Source organism: Pangasianodon hypophthalmus, chromosome 9, assembly GCF_027358585.1.
Source record: "Pangasianodon hypophthalmus isolate fPanHyp1 chromosome 9, fPanHyp1.pri, whole genome shotgun sequence".
Classification (NCBI taxonomy): domain Eukaryota; kingdom Metazoa; phylum Chordata; class Actinopteri; order Siluriformes; family Pangasiidae; genus Pangasianodon; species Pangasianodon hypophthalmus.
The window spans coordinates 13,019,935-13,040,728 of record NC_069718.1 but is presented as its reverse complement, the minus strand read 5'-3'; the positions used below and the strand labels follow the sequence as shown (position 1 = coordinate 13,040,728).

The following is a 20,794-nucleotide window of genomic DNA, read 5'->3' as shown; positions in this document are numbered from 1 at the left end:
CCAAAAAAAAAAAAAAGAGCAAGTGTATTGTTTCTAAGGTGCTTCCAGGTGCAGCTTCTTCCTCATAGATGCCACACTGTTAAGAAGATGACATTTTGTACCATGCAAGGCTGTGAGTATTTTGTGAATTCCAGACAGTAATGTAGGGTGATAACTCAGAGACAGCTGTAACACAAGGAAATCTCATTTATTAACAGACCTAAAGGCAAACAGACTTTCATTCATGCATGCCTTCAGATGAAGGAAGGCATGTACAGACATCTACAGTAAAACACTGTTGAACCTTTTTTCCCCACAGAGGGGGAAAAAGTGAAATATGATTAAATGAGTTGTCAGCTACTGGAGTTAACAGAAAAACCTACATGCCACAGTAGCCTGTTTAAAAGGGGAAACCTGTAGGTGCTCATTTCCCACCACAACAGTTGTTTCCTATAAAGCTAACCGCCCGAGTCTGTTACTCACGCAGTGTGCGTGAGTAAAAACGCACACGCATGTCTGCAACCACTGTGACGTTTTCTTCAAGGGACGTGACTTTCACCACGACGCACGCGGCCACGCCCCTCTCATTAATATGCACCGCATGAGCTAGTTCCGCAGTTTATAAAGCGCCGCCCCCTCGAACGCGCCACCGCTGCGGATCAGCTCTGTTCCTGACATCACATCAGCTCAGCTTTAACCTAAATACATCCTACAGGGAGGTAAGAGTCAATGGGTGGTATGTTAAATTATTATTTTTAAATAGGAGACATTACAAGACGTCGAATTGTAATGGTATTTTAAAAACTGGGTGCATGCACATCACTCAGATGTATTCATTTGTTTGTTTTTTTCTCTTTAATATGTATGCTTTTCACTTTTCTCAATCACAAAGGATAGATCCGATGAAAGACTATGTAAACCGCTTGTAGGCTATTTATACTTGTGCATTGGGTTAGCCACGCCCCCTGTTGCTTATAATGATGCTTGTGATTATTGGGGTTAAAAAAATGAATCGTTGCATATATTCCTGGTAATTTTCTTTTTTTTTTTTTTGCATAGGGAAAGGTTAGATCAGGATAAGAAGGAGTAGTCTAATAAAAGCAACACTGTAACCAAGCCTTATCAGTTCTGCTTCAGTGCAGACGCCCCATATCCGGTCTGCCGTGTTGCAATGTCATTCTACACAGAATGACAACTTGTTGAAATCAGATCAGTTATTTTATAATTTATGCACGAACATCACCTGTTCAGTGCTTCCAAATAAACCTTACAAGCACCAATAGGTTGTTTTTGTAGCATGTCCACATGCAGTGTGTAGTTTAAGCTCCAGCTTGTGTAATCTTCTTCCTGTGGAACAGCAGTGCATGGCTCTAGCCCTCTCTCTGCTGTGAGTCAGACGCGTACGTGCCGACTTCCTCTCTGCGCATGGACATCTGCAGCTTCCCGCACGCGCCATCAAGCAATGAAGCTTGGTCCATGTAGTCATTTTTTCCTGGGTTATTCAATACCCAAACCTCTAATCCTTACTCTATGGACTGAACACGTCATCTCCTCACCATACTGACTTTGCTAACACATTATTACTGTGTGTTTGCTTAGATTCACGAGACGAAAGCAGGAAAAAGAGGTTACTGCTGTCAATTGTCCGGATGTCATGAGTATTACACAAGCCCCGCCCCTCCTCTGTCATGGCTATGAATAAGGCTGATTTTATGACAGAGGAGGATCATACTAGCATTTAACCAGTCAGACAGGCTGTTAAAATAATTCTGTGGTGTAAAGTCTATTGCTTCTATAATTATACATCCATTCTCATTTTTTTAATAAACAGTGATTTGAAATCATTATTCTCAAAGTGGGAACCACTAGTGGTCTGGGAAGTATAGCTACACTCTTAGATTGCAGGGAAAATGTTACAACAGTCCAGGGATGGATTAGTAAAGTTGGACAGGAACATGAGCACCCCACTATACACGAACCAATGCATGGAGCCGTGGCGACCCTGCCCCAAAACCCAACCCAGCAAACTAAAACACATACATTATTATATTACAGCATTTAAGTAGTCCCTGTGGTGCACAGTAGGTAGTCTTAGCTTAGGTGACTGGCTTCCTTATTGTTTTTCACATCGCAGATTGATCCATTCAATCGTCACTGTCCTGCTCTTTAACAAGCTCAGACTCCAGCGCCAGCAGTGACAGCACATTGAGTCTTCTTCGGCCCATTGTAGTTGATGCAACCCATTAGGGAAATGAATGTGCTTGGCTTCTCTTTCCTTTTTAAGTTTTCTTTTGTGTGGGTTTAGGCATAAACGTTTATTACATCCATGTATGGCACGTTTATTACATCCATGTATGTGTAGCTCCATGTATCCATGTGTGGCTCCCGTTAAATGACTGGTTGGGTTGGTTACAAATTCAGATCTGCACACCAATAACATTTACAATAATATTAACTTTATCTTTGTCTTTACATTCCTTGGCTCATGTTTTTTGTGTCATGTCTGTGACCGTGTAATGGGCTAGTCATTCACTTGTGAATTATGCTCATCAAGCGTTCCTGGCCACATTTCCAGTGGGCCCTGGGATGGTAATACATCCATGAATCTAACACAAGGGGTTCTTAGCTTTTAGGACAAGTGTTATGGTAGAGTTGGAATCCCATGCTTTATTTTGCATATATTCATATTTCATCCAAAGTAAATTACAGTCAGGTCGAGCAGATGTGGGTTACAATGACAGCTTGGCAGTACCAGAATTCTAACTCACAAACATCTGATCAGCAGTCCTAACTAGAGTCCTAACTGCTGATCCACCCCTGCCACATGCTTTAAATATTTTGTGTGATACATGAAGATGGTTAATTGGCTTTGTTTCAGGGGAATGATTAAGTATTTATCCTTCAAAACCCAATTATCCATGTGCCTTCCTCTATACAACGCTGTAAGAGCTGCTGAAATGTCAATCCCCTGTGCTTAACCTTCTCTAGTGCCTCCTCATAAGAAGCAAGTAAAAATAGGACATCCAGTAATACCAGCAAAGACACAGTCAGAGCTAAAGTGTTGCTTGTAATCATTGTGCTGGAGACAGTTATCTTATATTATACACGTTTTTGTGTTCATAATGAACTGGAAGGGATATGTAACATTTAAACTGACCCCAGCTAAAATAATATATTGAGTAATGGCTAAAATATCATTTATACAATGACTAATATATTCAGATTAAATGACAAACTGCACAGCATTCTGATATGAGCTGTCCTTCTACAGAAAATGGCATCCACAAAGGAGAAGCTGATTGCCCACGTGAGCACCGAGCAGCCAGTGGGCTGCACCAACAAGGTGACTGTGGTTGGTGTTGGCATGGTGGGCATGGCCGCTGCCATCAGCATCCTGCTCAAGGTGAGAGAGACACAACTACTATGCTTGTACAGTTATGGAGACTGTATGTCAAATGCAAATGTAACATTTTGTAACATGTATTTCATGCCAAAGTTTACATCCCCTTTGATCTCTGGAAAAAAAAAAAGTATTTAGATATTGCATTTTATCTACAAAACAAAATGTGATATTTTCAAGTAATGGAGTTTTCTAATTACAATCCTATTTCAAAATCAACAGTTACCTTTATTAGTGAGTAAATTTATGCATATATCTATGCTGTAGATCATTAATTTGAATTACGTTAACTGTAGGCAAGTGGGATACAAGTAATATACATTTTATATTCAGACATATCATTTGAATCATTTCACTATTGGCATCTTAACAAGGACTATTGGCCATTACTGTGTGGAGTTTCTCCCTTTGTCCATGTGGATTTCCTTATCTGGTTTCCTCCCACCTCCCAAAAACATGCCAGTAGGTGAATTGGCAATTCTAAATCCCCCCCACCCCCGTTTGTGTGTGTGTGTGTGTGTGTGTGTGTGTGTGTGTGCACGCGTACTTCACGCTTAGCGTTCTCGGATCCACCGCAATCTTGACCAGGCTAAGTACTTACTGAAGATGAGTGAGAGTGTAAATCTAAAACTCTAATCACATGTTGGTTCTTCATTACAAAGCAGGGGTATGAAAACTTTTGCAATGAACGTTTTCACAACAGATAGTTAAAGTAAGGATTTAAGGAACTGATATTTCATAATGTGAAGATATTTTATGAATCTTCTCATTGGAAGGTACAAAACGCAGTGTTATACTCATGTTTTAGAACTGAGTAGATGCCTGGTATGTGGTCGTGGTCATTTTGATTCCTGTTGAATGAATCGAGTCTGACAGATGGTCCAGAGACATTCCAGCTCTGTGAATACTTATGGGAGCAGAAAGAAGCTGGCATTAAGCCATGCTCCACCAACCACTCCTGTTACATTTAACACTATGTAGTATTTAGATATAACTCAATAAACTGTCCTGCTCTTCAGTCAGTACATCTGGTGTTCACGTGCACAGTAGTGACTTTGTAGCCCAGCCTAGACAGCCTTTTGTTAAGGTCTATCATTTAGATAACAGCTTAGCCAGATAGCTTAGATAAGAGCACCCACATAATTTCCCCACCCACAGTTGCACATGCAATGATTCATTTTCTATTAACTGGAAAATATGGAGTTTCATTATCCAGTCTTTGTAAACCCAGTATGTTCTGGTATACATTACTGTATAGCTTATATTGTACAAGAAATATTTAAATGAATGAAACAAGTTCTCTCAGCCAGACATGAATAATACTGAACCAGGACACACAGTATACCTGAGCTTTGCTGAAGGCCTGAAGCATGTGCTGTAATTTTGTGCAGGACATTACTGATGAGCTGGCCCTGGTTGATGTGATAGAGGACAAGCTGAAGGGAGAGGCTATGGACCTGCAGCATGGCAGTCTCTTCCTCAAGACTCATAAAATCGTGGCTGACAAAGGTGAGAGAGGATTTACATTGAACTGTTGAATTGAATGCTAATGTTAATTAAATGAATGCTATAAAATATGCCTGGCCAAATAAAGTAAAGAGTGTATTCTGTGTGTTCCAGACTACAGCGTGACTGCCAACTCGAAGGTCGTGGTGGTGACCGCTGGGGCTCGCCAGCAGGAGGGAGAGAGCAGGCTGAACCTGGTGCAGAGGAATGTCAACATCTTTAAGTTTATCATTCCTAATATTGTGAAGTACAGCCCCAACTGTATCATCCTGGTGGTGTCCAACCCAGGTTAGCACTCGTTTTCCAGCACAGCTCCTATTCACCTCCATCTGCAAATGAGAGCAGATCTATTACAATACGCTAGCAGATTAAATTATACTTAAAGCCATGACTACAGCCTGCCATCCTTGAATATATTTCTAACTTTGTATTTCCAATCTTTTTTTAATTGTTTAACCTCACTGAGATTTTCTTTTTAGTTGATATCCTGACCTATGTGGCATGGAAGCTGAGTGGCCTTCCCAGGAACCGTGTGATTGGTAGCGGCACCAACCTGGACTCTGCTCGGTTCCGCTTCCTGATGGGTGAGAAACTGGGTCTGCACCCGTCTAGCTGCCACGGCTGGGTGATTGGAGAGCATGGAGACTCCAGCGGTGAGATTTAAAATCTTTCTCACTCTCTTTGCACACACTTATAGGCAGATAGGCAATGTTTTTTTTTAATCCTTGAAATACAGGAGGGTTAGCCCTGCTAGCTCATTTACACCCGACATTTCTGAATATATCTGAGTTATATTGTCTCTTTTGCATCTTTTGCAGTGCCTGTATGGAGTGGCGTGAATGTAGCTGGTGTTTCCTTGCAGGGCCTCAACCCAGACATGGGTACAGACAAGGACAAGGATGATTGGAAGAATGTCCACAAAATGGTGGTCGACAGGTGAGAAGTGCATACTTAATTAAATGTCCTTCACTTAACTGAAATGCCATAAATATGGCAGTATTTTGAGAATAACAATGTGTAGAACTGAGGATTCCCTCCTTTTAGAAATTACAGAATTTAGTTTAGTATGTAACAGAACTTACTGTTACATGAACAGTTAAAGAACCATTTGTAACATGATGAAAGCAATGAACTTAAGCAATAACAGAAGTTTCAGAGAAGGTGCATGCCTGAAACTTCCCTCTCTTAGCTTATAAAGCTCTTAATAGCCAGTACTGCTCTCTGTAACGAGCTTTGACCCTGCTCCTCCCTGTTCTTCCTGATTTTTTCACTCCACGTGTGTCTTTGGAAAGGCAAAAGTGAACTCACAGCTGAAATGCAGGTTTTCCAAATTCTTCCCCACTCTGATCACTGATTATGTGAAGGTGTGACTAGCACTTGCCAAGTGCATGTTAGAACTTTGAGACCAGATAGCGAAAGGGATCTTGACTGATTTAGTAGTTTAGAGGTTAGGCTATCGCATGATGCAAGATAAAGTAGGAGCTGATGTTTATACCTGCTCTTTGATCTGGTTCGGATACCTTTCTTTTTTTTTTTTTTTTTTATTAAGCTGCTCTGAAAGGTGTGATAGCAGTTAGTTGTGTGTCACTATATACCAGGTGATACCAGTAAATTCTTAGTGAGTTTCTGTGCCAGGTTATGTAATATCAGCCATGTTCATGTGCTGCAAGGCAGATAATACCATCATGATTCTCCGTTAGTAGTGCTACAATGGCACAAGGTGAAGACATTCTATTACCGATGACTTTTTAGACACATTATTGCAATGATCACATTCTGAGATACTGGTTTAAAAAATTGGCACTGCCAGAACTTAGCTGTCTTTGGTTGCAGAATTACTAACTGGTCACTAGTGAGCATGTCACATCTGAACTTAACTTGTGAATAATATTTAATGAAATGTAAGTATGAAAAATTAGTATGACAATAAATCATGTAAATTAATCATGTAAAAAATCTTCTGCTATGGCTGGGTGTTTGGAGAGCATGAAATTCTCCAATAGTCAGATGTTTGTTTGTTTTTTTCTTATCCTCTGTGCACATACTTAAAGGCAACTGTTTCTCCCAATAATACCAAACACAGTAAACAGAAAAATTGTAACCCTTTTGTTCAAACCAAAGAACACAAAACATACAGTTCTGTCCTTTTGTGTACTTTGTACAATGTGTGCTTCAGTGATATTTAGTTTTAATTTTAGGGAAAAAGGATGATAGAATTCGAGTTCGAGTTCATTACACCCATGTCAGTAGTTCACATGCACCATCACATGCACCATTCATGTACACCTTTCACTGCTGCTGATATGAGTGTATTAGTAAAGCAAATGCAGATGAGTCACAGAATCACTGAATTGGCCACTGGTGAACATGTCATACAGAAAAATCACTTGCATTTCACATGTGATTATGTGAGTAATATGTGATCATGTGAAATTGTGTGGAAAAAATAATGGTAAAATAACTGAATCGTGTTGGGGGAAAAAAAAAATCACAAGTGAGAAATGAATTGTGAACGCATTAAATCGCCCTCTGATAATCCGACAGAATGTGACAGCTGACCGTATCCAGAGCGACTTCCAGAATTCAGTTCAATTCAGTTCAATTTTTATTTGTATAGCGCATTTAATAATGGACATTGTCACAAAGCAGCTTTACCAAAATATATAAATTCCGGATATAAATTTTAATTTATGAATGTATCCCTAATGAGCAAGCCAGAGGTAACAGTGGCAAGGAAAAACTTCCTGAGATGACATGAAGAAACCGTGAGAGGAACCAGAGTCAAGGGAACCCATCCTCATCTGGGTGACACCAGATACTGCCATTATAAATAATTCCCTTCTATAACTGAACTACAGTTCTAAAGCTGTCGTAGCAATTGTAGTCCTAAGCCATCGTAGCAAAACTGTTCATATCAACTGCAGTCCAAAGCCATCTTCATGGTTTCTCAGAAGTGCTTTACAGTCTCTATCAAACATATCCATATGCTGTGCAAGAGAGACAAGTTGGGACAAGTTCATGTTGCCATGGGAACCGCTTGCATAAGCATGTTTTAAACACAGACTCTAAATCATTTTTTTTTCTTGTCTGCATGGCCAGTGCATATGAGGTCATCAAGCTGAAGGGCTACACATCCTGGGCTATCGGCATGTCTGTAGCTGATCTGTGTGAGAGCATCCTGAAGAACCTACGCAAATGCCACCCAGTGTCCACCCTGGTCAAGGTGAGAACTGACAACTGCTTATGTTTGTTCTGGTCACACACATTCTCATTATCAAAGATCTATTGCTGTGACAGAGTTAGCATGAAGATGAACTCTCTGCCATATTTCCAGGGACTGCACGGTGTGAATGAGGAAGTTTTCCTGAGCGTGCCCTGCATCCTGGGCAGCAGCGGCCTGACTGACGTGGTGAAGATGACCCTGAAACAGGATGAGGAGAAGCAGCTGATAAAGAGTGCCGAAACCCTGTGGGGTGTGCAGAAGGAGCTGACCTTATGAACTGTAGCTCCACTCAAAAGTGATGCCCCAACATGTTTAACACTTTCCCTGATCCAGTCCTCAACCCTTTAGAGCTGATCCGATGTCTCCAAGCAGAACTCGGACCCATAGACCTACACACTCCTCACTATAACTTTAGAGGAGGATAGATATTTAATGTAGTTTTAAATGAAATGAGTAATGAGAGTCATCTATTATGGTCTTTTGTGAAAGTGAGTGTTTGTGTGCATGGGTGTTAATGCTTCATGTTGTCCTTTGTATCCCTGATGGTATGATTTTCGAAAGTAATATATTTGTGAGCAGGATGGCTGGCCAGTTTGGGTTTCTGTATGGTGTAAGTGTGCATTCTGAGCTTAACAGGCATTCCATCCCATTTTCTTCCCAAAACAATCCACAAGAGCACTTCCTGTCAATCCAAAACTGCATTGTATGTTTAGTGAAATGCCAGCACCTGTATTAAGGCATTTTCATACACAAAATCAATCAAGTGCTCTGATGCACATTTTTATTGAAGTAAAAATATGAGGTTATGAGACTATGGGATCAGTGGTAAACTAACAGTGGAAATAAATACTGGAGACTCAAATTATGTTGTGGCTCATTTTAACTTTGGCAGTACAATCAGTGAAAGTTCAAGTATGTCTGAAATGGGTTGTTCGTGCAACATTCACACCTACTTGTGATATGTGCACATTTTCTCATTTGCAAAGATTATTTTTTATATTTGTTCCTGTGAACTGAAATGGGCTTCTGTAAAATGGTGTTCATAGTGGCATTTTACTCAGACATGGGGCTAAAAGTGGAACATGGTGTGGTATAGCTACCTAGCATCTCACTCCTAACTCCTTTCACTTCCAAATAAAGTTTTAACTGTACAAAATATGCTTTTCTCCTCCTTCTGTGTATGTCAGAGTCTGAGAGGTTTTTACCATTAGACCTGAGAAGGGGAAACACATTTCCTTTTTAGCACCCTCCTGCTTTTGTGTGTCCAAAGACCCCCATTCTATTTAAGACTCAAAACAAATAAGCATTGTTGGTGAAAGACGCTACTACACCAAAAATAAAACTGCTACACCATCAGACATTAAACAAATCATCCTCCTTTTATTGAGCTGTTAATACTAAAGACTACAGATCTGAAAACAAAAAGGAAAAATAAGATGACTGGATGATCTCTATAAGAAAAAGACCCCTTCCTATTAAGAAAATCTAGTTAACCAACAAAATACATATAAATAAACAGTGATTTTTGAACTATGCTGTCAACATTTTCTTATTAATTCCTTTGGAACCTATTTGAAGGAATACAAAATTAGCTCTCATCCCAAAGCTAATTCTTTCACACACACAACACAGGCATACAGGCTCACTCACACATACATATGTAAATTCACACAAACAAATTAGACAGTAAAGGGTACTTTTTTAATGTTTGAAATGTCTGTTTAATTTTAACAGCTACGTGAGTGATAGTTGTACCACTAAGACTGAACCAGAACACAGCAGGCTTTCATCAGAAGCACAGGAGTAAAACAAATTACAAATCTTCCTGCCCTTCCTGAAAGGTGATCATGTTTGGCTCAGAATAAAAATAAAAGGAGTGCGGAGGACATCAGCAGCGACTGACTGGGCTACATGTTGGAGTGACCACCTATTGGTGAAAAACTAAACATAATCTGACCCATCAGATTTTGCTATTGAAACTGATAAAGGACCTATAGTAAGCTACGTAAAGCTTAAAAACAACATCAATACCAAGAAGGCAGAACAGAAACATAAAAGGAAGTCGTAAGATACTGAAAGATGTACATAACTTCCTTTTTTTTTCTCCTATATGCATGAAGAAAGAGAAATCCCCACCTGTAGTCTTGCCTCCAGTTTGCTGAACAGTTATTGTGTATCTGTCCTAATTACTGAATTTCTGATTATCAAGTAAGGGTTTATTAAGTAAAATTATTAATACAATGGTTTTGTTGTTATAGGAAAATAAGCAATCACAGGGTGGTGTGATGTGGCCTGATGCAAAGCTGAAGCTGATTATTTTCCTATAACAGCAGGTCGTAAGAAGGCGTTTTATTCCTCTTATACAACAGCAATTTACCAACAATTAAATTATTAATTAAAAAAGTCACCATTTTTATCTATATATAGTTACATTTAATGTTAATGTAACAACTTCCTGTTGAACCTTACGTTACAGCAGCTATAAACAGTCGGTACCTCACTATCTCTTGAAGCTAATAATGCAGCTTGTCACGTTACCGAGAAAGTCCTCTGTCCTGAAGATTCTCCCACGGTGGAGAACGTATTGACTGTTACAACATGCTGACACCTGTGACTCCTTCCATAAATATTAAATAATGTCTCTTTACAGAAAACTGCATTGTATCAACAATTATGTTTCACTGTTAACCAACACCACGTTTTTTAATCTGCTTATTATTAGCTTTAGATTATATGGAGCATCTGCCATATAAGTCCCTGTGAACATACTGTTACTTTAGAAATAATAACATATTAGAACGAGCGCATTAATATAAGCCTGTGATTTGCCTTGTGGCTAGCACTACTGTCATAGCTGCTGCTGTAGAAAACTGATCAACACCTACTGACCAATCAAATTTGAGAGTTCAACAGCGTGGCGGTATAACAGATTATCCAGTGTATCGTAAATTGGAGTGGGGGTGACACAAATGTTTAAGAAACAGAATACAGACAGAAAAAGAAATGGAGTTCAGTTGGCAGTGGGGTCAGTAGAGGTCACTGAGTCCAGCAGTCTTCCGAGCCTTTTGCATAAGCGCTCGTAGCTGGAACTGTTTCCTGGAGAGCAGGCGGACATGCTAGAGCAAACAAACACATAACAGAGAGTTCAGTGTTACACCCAGAAAGCTCAAGATGCTTTAAGGATAAATATGAAGGGGAAAAAAAACAAAATAAACAGTAGTAAGAGTTTAGAAAACAAACACAAATGAGAAACATGAGCCAACCTTGAGAAAGACCTCCAGATCAATGACGCCTCGGCGCAGAGCCTCTCCGAGGTAGAAGATGGTGTCTTCGATGGCGTTCTCCTCTGCGTACAGGTTCAAGATCTGCTTGTAGAGCGGTGCTGTGGGAACAATGACGTCATCGATATCGTTGTTCTCTGACTGATTCTCCATTTTCTCCAGAGCCTCAGTCAGTTCTTCATCTTTCTTCTTTAAGAGCTCAATATTCCTGTCCACCTCAGCCTGAAAACACACACACACACAAGCACTGAATAAGAAATGAAGATCTATACACATAAAAAAAAACAAAATTTCTTAACAAAAAGGTCATGGACATTTTCTGAATAAAGGTAGAAATTTAAAGTGGAAAAATACTCTCTAACATAGCTCAACTTTTGTACACTATGCCAATAACAGTTAGTTTTCCATCTTTTTTTTTTTATCATCATAAAAAAAATGGCTAAATCATACAGCTCTTTGGTTGTATATATAGAAATGGGCTGGTTATTACAACAATAAAAACATTTTTTAAAAAAATGTTTATTGTAAATAGTGTTACTTAGGCACTTAAAGATGTCCTATTGACCCCTGAGTGAGACACGTCACTTTAACATGAGCTACACCTCCTGGCTGCAAAAACTTAGCTGGAGGCTACAGTGATTTTCAAGATCAAGCCAGAATAAATTTTTTTTAAAATGTCACATTGTCCTGTTGGGTGTTGCAATCAGAAAACACAAACACATTTGTTTTTAACCTCATACTGTTGAATTGGACACCTTTTTAAGCCAACAGAAGACAATTGTGGTTATAGGCAATTTAGAGGGATAATTGGTCCTAATTGGGAGAAGCTTACAAGTCATATTATGGCCCAACCAGCACCACAGCTTTGTAGTGCAACAACGATGTCCTTAATGTTGTAATGATAAAACATTACATCTTGAACATGCGCACAAATGACACAGATAAAAGCATTGAGAGGCTTATATGCCTTCAACATCTCTCTAGTATAAAACCTTTGAGTTTCAATGATATATGTATATATGTCCAGACATCGCAGGGTAAACCAAAACTTAGAATCATTTTGCCACTGACAGGGCCCAAGCCATAAGGATCTTCTAGAAAGTGTTAGTTTAGCCGAATAGCACTACCTGACATAATAAGAGGATAACATTTTAGATATTGTCAGTCGGGTTCCTAAATAAAATCCATGATAGATTTTTCAGTCAGATTATAACAAACTACCGTCAGGTTGCTAGGCTACCAGGTTACGCACAAATCTTGTTTTGCTTACAAACACCAAAGGGGTCTATATTAGGTCATAAAATGACAAAACCCTAGCAGCTATTCACTAGGTATAAATGCCACTGTAACACATATACATAGTTCTCAAAAATGACCATTATAAGATATTTAATCCATGCAACACCCAGATTGACACTTTTTATGAAATAACTATTCATGACAGTGGCAGCTAAACTCTCACCACTTCCTGGTCGAGCCTGGACACCATCTCCTCCAGCTTCTGATGGCCCTTCTTCAGATCCTCTTCAGTGCGCTTAAGTGCGTCCAGCTCTGCCTGCGCCCGATCCATCTCCTCCTTCATCCTCCAGCGCAGTTTATCACTCACTGCCGAGATGAGAGAGGCACGGATCGTGTCCTCCCCAATGGTGGCGTCTCGACTCGGACCTGGAGAAAAAAGGAGAGAAAAATTCTGATATTTACATTTACATTTATGGCATTTGACAGACACCCTTATCCAGAGCGACTTACAATTATCTCATTTATACAACTGAGCAGCTGAGGGTTAAGGGCCTTGCTCAAGGGCCAAGTAGTGGCAGCTTGGCTAAGATACTTTGAGATATAATCTCAAAATTGTATCATGGCACTGCTGAATTCTGTAATCTGTCTGGTCAAAAGGTGTTGACTGAAAGGTTGTGAGTTCAAATCCCAGCACTTCCAAGCTGCCACTGTTAGGTCCCTCAAGCAAGGCCCCTAACCCCTCAACTGCTCATTTATATCCTGTCTTCATAAGTCGCTTTGGAAAAAAAAGCCTCAGCCAAATTAGATAAATGGACATAGAAAACACCTTGTGAGTGATAACAGACGTTACCCTCAATTATTTTCCTATAACAGCATGTCCCGAAATGTTTTACGCCTTACATACGCAATTAAGTCCCTGGAAGTTGGAGATGGAGTAATCTCTATAGGGTTGAGGGTTAAGTTAAGGTCAATGGCTGTTCAGGACACAATATGCTTTCAATCACATTTGATCACCTGACTTTACAAGTGCGTGGTTTACAAACACATGACTTCTGCCACCATTGTAAATCTTTTAGAGAACTGTTATGATTAAAACCCTGCTCATGCACACTGCTGAATAATGGCAATAGACTGCAAGTGGACTCAACCAAAAGCTGTATGCCTTTGGTCAGCATGCTGTGAATGTCACTGCTAAGATCAGTGCTGCATTGGGAAGCTCTTCATGGAACTTTATCCTGCTCTCAGGCCACTCCAGACTCTCTAAATATAGACACTCAGAGGCCAGGAGGCTACATGCTAGCCCTTTCAAACTACATCCACCCAGAACTTTGACCTTTGCTTCAACCGAATCTAGTTACAGACTCGACCTTTCTGAGCGCTCCAGCGAGGTCACAATAAGTAGGTATAGACCCAAACAAAAGGTCAGAGGTCAGGTAAAGGTCAATGGCATGAATGTAATTTTGTGCCGCAACTAATAACGGTATCATGCCCTCGTCTCACTGTACACTTTGTAAAATTAGCAAACTATAAAGAAGAAAGGAAATTAAAGGTTTCTAAAATAAGGACAGAAAAAAGAAATGGAAATTACAGCCTCTTACCAAATTACTAAACTATGCCACTGAGCAGTTATATAAACAGATTCCCAGAGAGGGAATGCAAAAAAAAAAAAAAAAAAAGCTTTGTAAATAAATACACATATGTTGCATCCTTACGCTGTCTGCCAATGTTTAAATATATGGACAAAAAAAAAAAGCATATAATGCAGTAGTAATGACCACCGCAAGAAACAGAACAGCTTGACATAGTTTCTACAAGTCTATCGAACTGTACTGGATGGATGAACACAAAAAGATATTCCTTCAGTTGGTGTTCTGATGATGGTGTTAGAGAGAGTGCTATCTAACACGTCACTCCAAAATCTCCCACTGGACTTCAACTGAATTGAGATCTGGTAACTGTGAAGGCCATAGCATAAGATTTACATCTTTTTTGGGTCCTGGAAGAGACCACTCCCATCAGAATAGAAATGTCTCATCATATGATAAAGGTGTTAGAAGAACTCTGTTAGAAGAACTTTGCATTCATTTGAGGTGACCCTTCCCTCTAAAAGGACAAGGCAATCCAAACCAGCTAACTTGAAGAACTACCAAGTAATGCTACACCATACATGTTCAATATAACATCATTTACTCTCGTAATCGTTAGAAGTAGTGAAATACGCTTTCATGGATAACATTTTCATAGATACTTACACATAAAATGTCTCAGCACCTTAGCATTTTCATTATATCTGCATTTTTTTTTTTCTCCATAAGCAACATTCATTTGGAAAGTATGGTCTCTGAGTAGCCTCACGTCACTGTTTACAGAATGACATCACCAGCTGTCTAGGTCTGTATTCGTATTTATGGTTTACCCAGATGGTTTTTAAGCACAAGTAGAAAACTTTATAATGTATATATATACTAGTTCTGTCTGTTGGAGCATATATGGGGTGTACCTAATAGATTCGACAGTTATTTTTAACTGTATTTAATGTACTACAAATCCCAAAATCCCTCGGGAAACCATAACTCACCCACAGTGGTGACTGGTGGCTGCGACTGGTAGTGTGCAGGACCCCCTGTGGCAGGATATGCACTCCCTCCAGGGTAAGAATATCCTGGGTAGCCACTAAAGCAGAGGAAGATACTCACATTACACTACCAAACAGATACACACTGCATTTTTTTTTTTTTTTTGAAGATTAGGACTGGCATCGCCAATAGAAATAAATCGATTTTTTATGATTTGCATGTATATGGCGGTTTTGTAGATGTATTACCATGGATTTGGGTTTGGCCCATAGGCTGAAACAGCAGGCATGCCAGGCATGTATGACTCTGGAAAAGAGAGGAAGAGAGAAAATATTAGACACAGCAGTACATCACTGGTGGTGGTAAGTGACATCTGCAGTCTAAGACAGGTATTACACACAATATATTATCAGAGACACAGATTTAGCTCAGTTATGGAAAAATTATGTCAGTAGTAGGTTTAAAACAAAATCTCTTCAAAATATAAAAATAGCCATGTTAATAATAAAGCCATGGCCTTTATGTAGATGAACAGTATCATCCAAAAATATTACCTTTTTAAAATGGAGAATTAACAGCACTGCTTTCATACACAGCATGCTTCCACATGGTACAGCTCTTTAAATCAATCACTATTTTCCCCTTTATAGATGTTTTTAGCAAGTTTCATCAAAGCTGATCAGACACAGGTATCGGAGTGTGTACATGGTTTTTTTTTTAAAATTGAAATGTCTTACGATTTGGGGGTCCTGTGGCCTGGAAAGCCTGGTAGGCGGGTTGAGTCATAGGCCGAGAGAACACTGGAGGCTCTTCTCCAAAAACAACAATCATCACTTGGATCAGGCCATACAGGTCAGACTGAGGCTGGAGTCAACACACACACACACACACACACACACACACACACACACACACACACCTTGATGGATATACTGATCTCAACTAATTTTAGTTGTAACATTAGAACATGGAGTCATATTTATCAGATATCTTAGAATGCTTACTACAATAGCTTTAGACCAATTACAGAATTACAATATGAGGTCGATATGGGATATGAACCTTATGAACCCATGAGAGGGCCAGTTATGAGAAAGTCCTAAATAAAGGTTAGTGGTTCAGTTTAAAAAGAATCATAAATGGCTAAATCTTACTAAAACTATCCCAATTCCTGGCTACCTATCTACAGAATATTTAACCAATAATGAATTATTCCATTCAGCTCCTAAAAAATGTCTCAAATGACTAAATTTTCATTTATCTTTTTATCTAAACTTTATTATTATCTTACCATTTCATGGGAGTAAATTTACACTTTACACTTTAATTGAAGGGTACGTACATCGGGCCTTCATAACACATTCATACGCACTACATAATTATTTTACAAAGCAATAATGGAGTATTTATGTAAAACTTATGTCAAAATCAGTGAGATGGCAAATATTTTTAGTAAGTTGGGTGCTTTGTCAATACATAAAAGCTAACATGAGCAAGAAGAACATTCAATCACTATTATGAGTCAACTGTTTGAGTCTGTTGTAGCTGTGGATTTTGTACAAACAACAGATTGATGAAAAATTGAAAAATTGTCTATGAAGTATCCACTTCTCATCTTACCATTTGGGGAGGTATATTTACTATATTTACTACTTATAGGAGTAGTATGAAATTTAATTCTCTTTAACTGAACTGTTGGTGGTCCATCTGCATTTAAAACTATTATGAAGCACCATTTAAATACACCACTTATTTATGAAACACATATACCAGTGAAATGAATGAATTTGTAGCCCTCAAACTAAAGTGGCAATCAATCTTACATTTATAACACTGATATGAAGCACAAACTAAAACTTACAAGAAATGATCACAAGCATAAAAAGAATAAAAAATAAAAAGGTAACAAGCGTGATCAGTCACCCCATAATTATAACTGAGGCTTGTTCCCTCTTCTCTCCTTCATGTACAGACGAAGTCACATAAAACCGCTAATGTCACCTCATGGGTTTTGATATAAACCCTTCATAAATTCTCCAGCACTGTTGTATAAAATATTTATGCAAGCTTAAGAATGTTATAAAGGCTTTATGTAGGTACCCTCCAAAAAAACGTGTTACCACAAATATTATAGTCACCTCTCTCGATCTGAGCTGGGAGTTAAATCAGTTCTGCATTAAGCAGAAGGGTAAAAAAAACATCAACAGATACTGGTGAATGTGCACAGGTGTCTTACATGCTTCCATTCGTGCAGATATGGCAGGTAGATCTTGCCATTAGCATCGATATGTTTCCCAGTCTTGATCATCATTGCGCTTGTTGGTTTTACAAAACAAATGGGCGGGTTGTAGGGGTATGTGTCCAACAGCCATAGACACACAGGAATATTGTATACGTTTCCTATAGAGAGAGGGGAGTAGAAAAAAATAATGAGAATCGAGAGTTTGTTTAAAATGTGAATGAAGTAAAAATGTTTTTGTTTAGGAAGGTGGGTTTGTCAGGGTGGTTTATACCTCTGTAGCTCACTGGCACTGTCCCAGTTAAACTCATTAGCTCCCTTGTTGATCCATCATTGAAAACTATGGGGAAAAAATAGAAGAAAACAAGTCATATAAAGTTTGACAAAAAAAATTAACGTATACAGTTTCCTACATACAAGACAAATACAAGACAAGTTTAGGTGTGACATTTACTTCTTTGGTCTTGCAATGGAGCTATGGAGGCTAAGTAAGGAATAAAACACTACAAGGCATGATGTTATTGGAAAATAATCAGCCATGTTGTGGTGTGGCATAGCCAGATAAATCAGAGTTTTTTTTACCACTCCAAAGTTCATTATTTTCCTATAACAACACATCCCAAAATGTTTTATTCCTCTTATATTACATCAAACTTTTTATCCATTTATAGTTACATTTAATGTTGTGAAATGTCCATAACGTTAGTCCACAACATAAGCATCAAATGCATTGGTTAATACAGTTCCCCCAAATATATCTTCGCTGATCAAATATATTTGGAGTACTGCAAACATTGTGCTAGAACTTTGGAATACCATTACTACAACCACAGGTTAACAACATTAGACAGAAGGCTTACCATAAGAATCCATCAGAGGTTTGAGGTCTTTGTATTGCAGGATAACATTTGTGATCTCACGAACCGTCAGGTCACGATATTTGTATTGCTGGATGAAAGATAAACAGAATAATTTTTGATTAACGATAAGTCAGAGTAAATAGATTGAGAAGCTTGATGTGGTCCCAATCTGCAATATATCAAGATATATTAACGTCATGAAGCACTTTTCTCTTATTGTGAGTATCATAACTGCAAAGCTGAAGTGCTAACAAGCAACTGACTGCATGTTAAAATCTATTTTGGTATTGTTCATTATGTTTGCCTCCTTATCCCTCACTAAATACAGCAGCAGTTTTAAAAAAATACTGAATTTGTTTATTTTCCAGTAACACAACCCGAAGTGATTTATTTCATTTATACCACAGCAATTTGCAATTCGTTTAATTAATGAAAGCACAATAAATACTTTTTATCCATTTATAGTTACATTTCATGTTGTGGAACATCTGTGAAACAGGTTCGTTCCTTTTTTCATTTGTTATAGCAGCTATAAACAGTCGTTCCATCACCAGCCGTTTTTTTCCCTTTCTCTTGAAGTAAATCAGACAAATCATGCAGATTGTCGTGTTACAGAGAAACCCAAAGCCCTCCATCCTTAAGCCTTTCCTGTGTCATAAAACGGCATCTCCTTCCAAAAACTCTAAAAAGAACTTCACCCTATTGACAATTACACACATTTTTAAAAATCTGGTTTACGTTGAGTGTCCTCCATACAAGTCCCTGTGTGAGTTTTACTATAATAATGCTAATGTATTATAATATAAACGTGTGACTGGTTTTACAGCTAACACTATTGTCAGAGCTGCTGTTATAGAAAATGAATCAACAGCTCCTGACCAATCAGAATCGAGAATTCAACAGCACTATAGCACATACTGTAGGTTTGTACAACATGGCTCCAGTGAGTTGTTGGCATGCTGGTAGCAAAACCTCAGCACAATTCCTGACATATATCATATATTGTGAAAATATCTTCATGTATCACAATATGATTCTTTTTTCTTTTTGCTGTGATATCATGGAGAAATACAGACTGAAAAAACCCACTTACCTACACATTATAGAGAAAATGAACTGAACCCAGCTTATGCACTGGAATGCCCCGCTAATTAGATTAATTACATTAATTACTCAAAACTAATGATTATAATCATTATAAAGTTTTCTATGAACAGAGTTACTAGAATTATTAATCTAACTAAAGTGAACCTACAGGAACGTTAGCTAGTTTTATTCAGCTTAACCTTAATATCCTTCACACACAGCTAACATACTGTATACAACAGCTAGCTAAAGTTTCTTACCTTCAGCATCTTTTTGAGTGCTCCTTCGTTTACAACCGCCATAACTGACACCCCAAATAATGCTCTTGTATTTCTTTAAAAATAAACTGAATATGGAGACCTGTAACACTGACCAGCTTTGTAGCTAGCAGGCTAGTTCCGTGCACCAGCCCCGGGCCCGGCTAATGCAAGCCAGGGCCAGGAAACTGTCAAACCGAGAAAACCGTGCTCAATAAGACCACTAAACGACGAAGAGGTCACTAATATACATCATACACTCAGAATTAAGATATTCTGGTCACTGATAACAATCACCGAGACAATATAGATAGACGTATTGCAATGTAAATAAAACAACTGAGTTAGCCAAAATGGATAGCCGCCCTGTCGCTGTATCCTACATTTCAAACTAAAAGTCTTTTCCTTGCACTTTAAAAGTTCCATCAAATCAAAATAAGGGGGTAAAAATATATGTATATATATATATATATATATATATATATATATATATATATATATATATATATATATATATATATATATACACACACACATACACACACATCCAATCATCCATCCATTTTCTGTATCACTTATCCTACATAGGGTCAGGGAGCCTGGAGTCTATCCTAGGGGACTTGGGGCACAAGGCAGCAGACACTCTGGACAGGGTGCCAGTCCATCGCAGGGCACTACCGCACACACACACTCACACACCCATCCACACACTTCGGACAATTTAGAGATGCCAATCAGCCTACAGCACATGTCTTTGGACAGGGGGAGGAAACCGGAGTACACAGAGAAAAACCCTGATTGGGGAGAACATTGCAAAGTCCGTGCAAAAAGTACCAGGCCTGGGAGTTTGAGGGTTCTGCGCAGTATCTTAGCTGTTCTTGTCGTTCTTAGGACTGCACTCTTCTGGACAAGGACCTCAGATGCTGTACCTGGAATCTGCTGGAGCCACTCTCCCAGTTTGGGGGTCACAGCCCCTAATGCTTCTATTACCACTGGGACCGCTTCTCGACCTTTTCATGCTCCATTTTCCGGATGTTACTGTTAGCTGGGATTGCCACATCTACTGAAGTCCCACAGGATCTTAGCTCTACTGTTCTCACTTTCTATGGTGTGTCCCATTGGGACTTGGGAATTTGTAACCCACACTT

At 38.9% G+C, this 20,794-nt stretch overlaps 2 protein-coding genes across 2 annotated transcripts; one reads left to right on the top strand and one right to left on the bottom strand.

The window, feature by feature from the left end:
* The first annotated feature begins 540 nt into the window (after positions 1 to 540).
* On the top strand, positions 541 to 9,266 carry ldha (lactate dehydrogenase A4). The gene is made up of 8 exons (XM_026919190.3): positions 541 to 698; positions 3,251 to 3,382; positions 4,771 to 4,888; positions 5,000 to 5,173; positions 5,365 to 5,538; positions 5,704 to 5,821; positions 7,985 to 8,108; positions 8,220 to 9,266. Exons 2-8 carry the CDS (start codon positions 3,254 to 3,256, stop codon positions 8,382 to 8,384), a joined length of 1,002 nt encoding a protein of 333 aa, XP_026774991.1. The 5' UTR covers positions 541 to 698; positions 3,251 to 3,253; the 3' UTR covers positions 8,385 to 9,266.
* A 198-nt stretch (positions 9,267 to 9,464) lies between these two features.
* Positions 9,465 to 20,043, bottom strand: LOC113529450 (tumor susceptibility gene 101 protein). Its single transcript, XM_026918639.3, has 10 exons — positions 19,650 to 20,043; positions 18,304 to 18,391; positions 17,718 to 17,783; positions 17,441 to 17,604; positions 15,942 to 16,068; positions 15,453 to 15,510; positions 15,207 to 15,301; positions 12,852 to 13,054; positions 11,372 to 11,611; positions 9,465 to 11,224 (listed from the first exon to the last, which is right to left on the bottom strand). The coding sequence occupies exons 1-10, from the start codon at positions 19,689 to 19,691 to the stop codon at positions 11,135 to 11,137; spliced, it is 1,173 nt and encodes a 390-aa protein (XP_026774440.3). The 5' UTR covers positions 19,692 to 20,043; the 3' UTR covers positions 9,465 to 11,134.
* Positions 20,044 to 20,794: the final 751 nt, after the last annotated feature.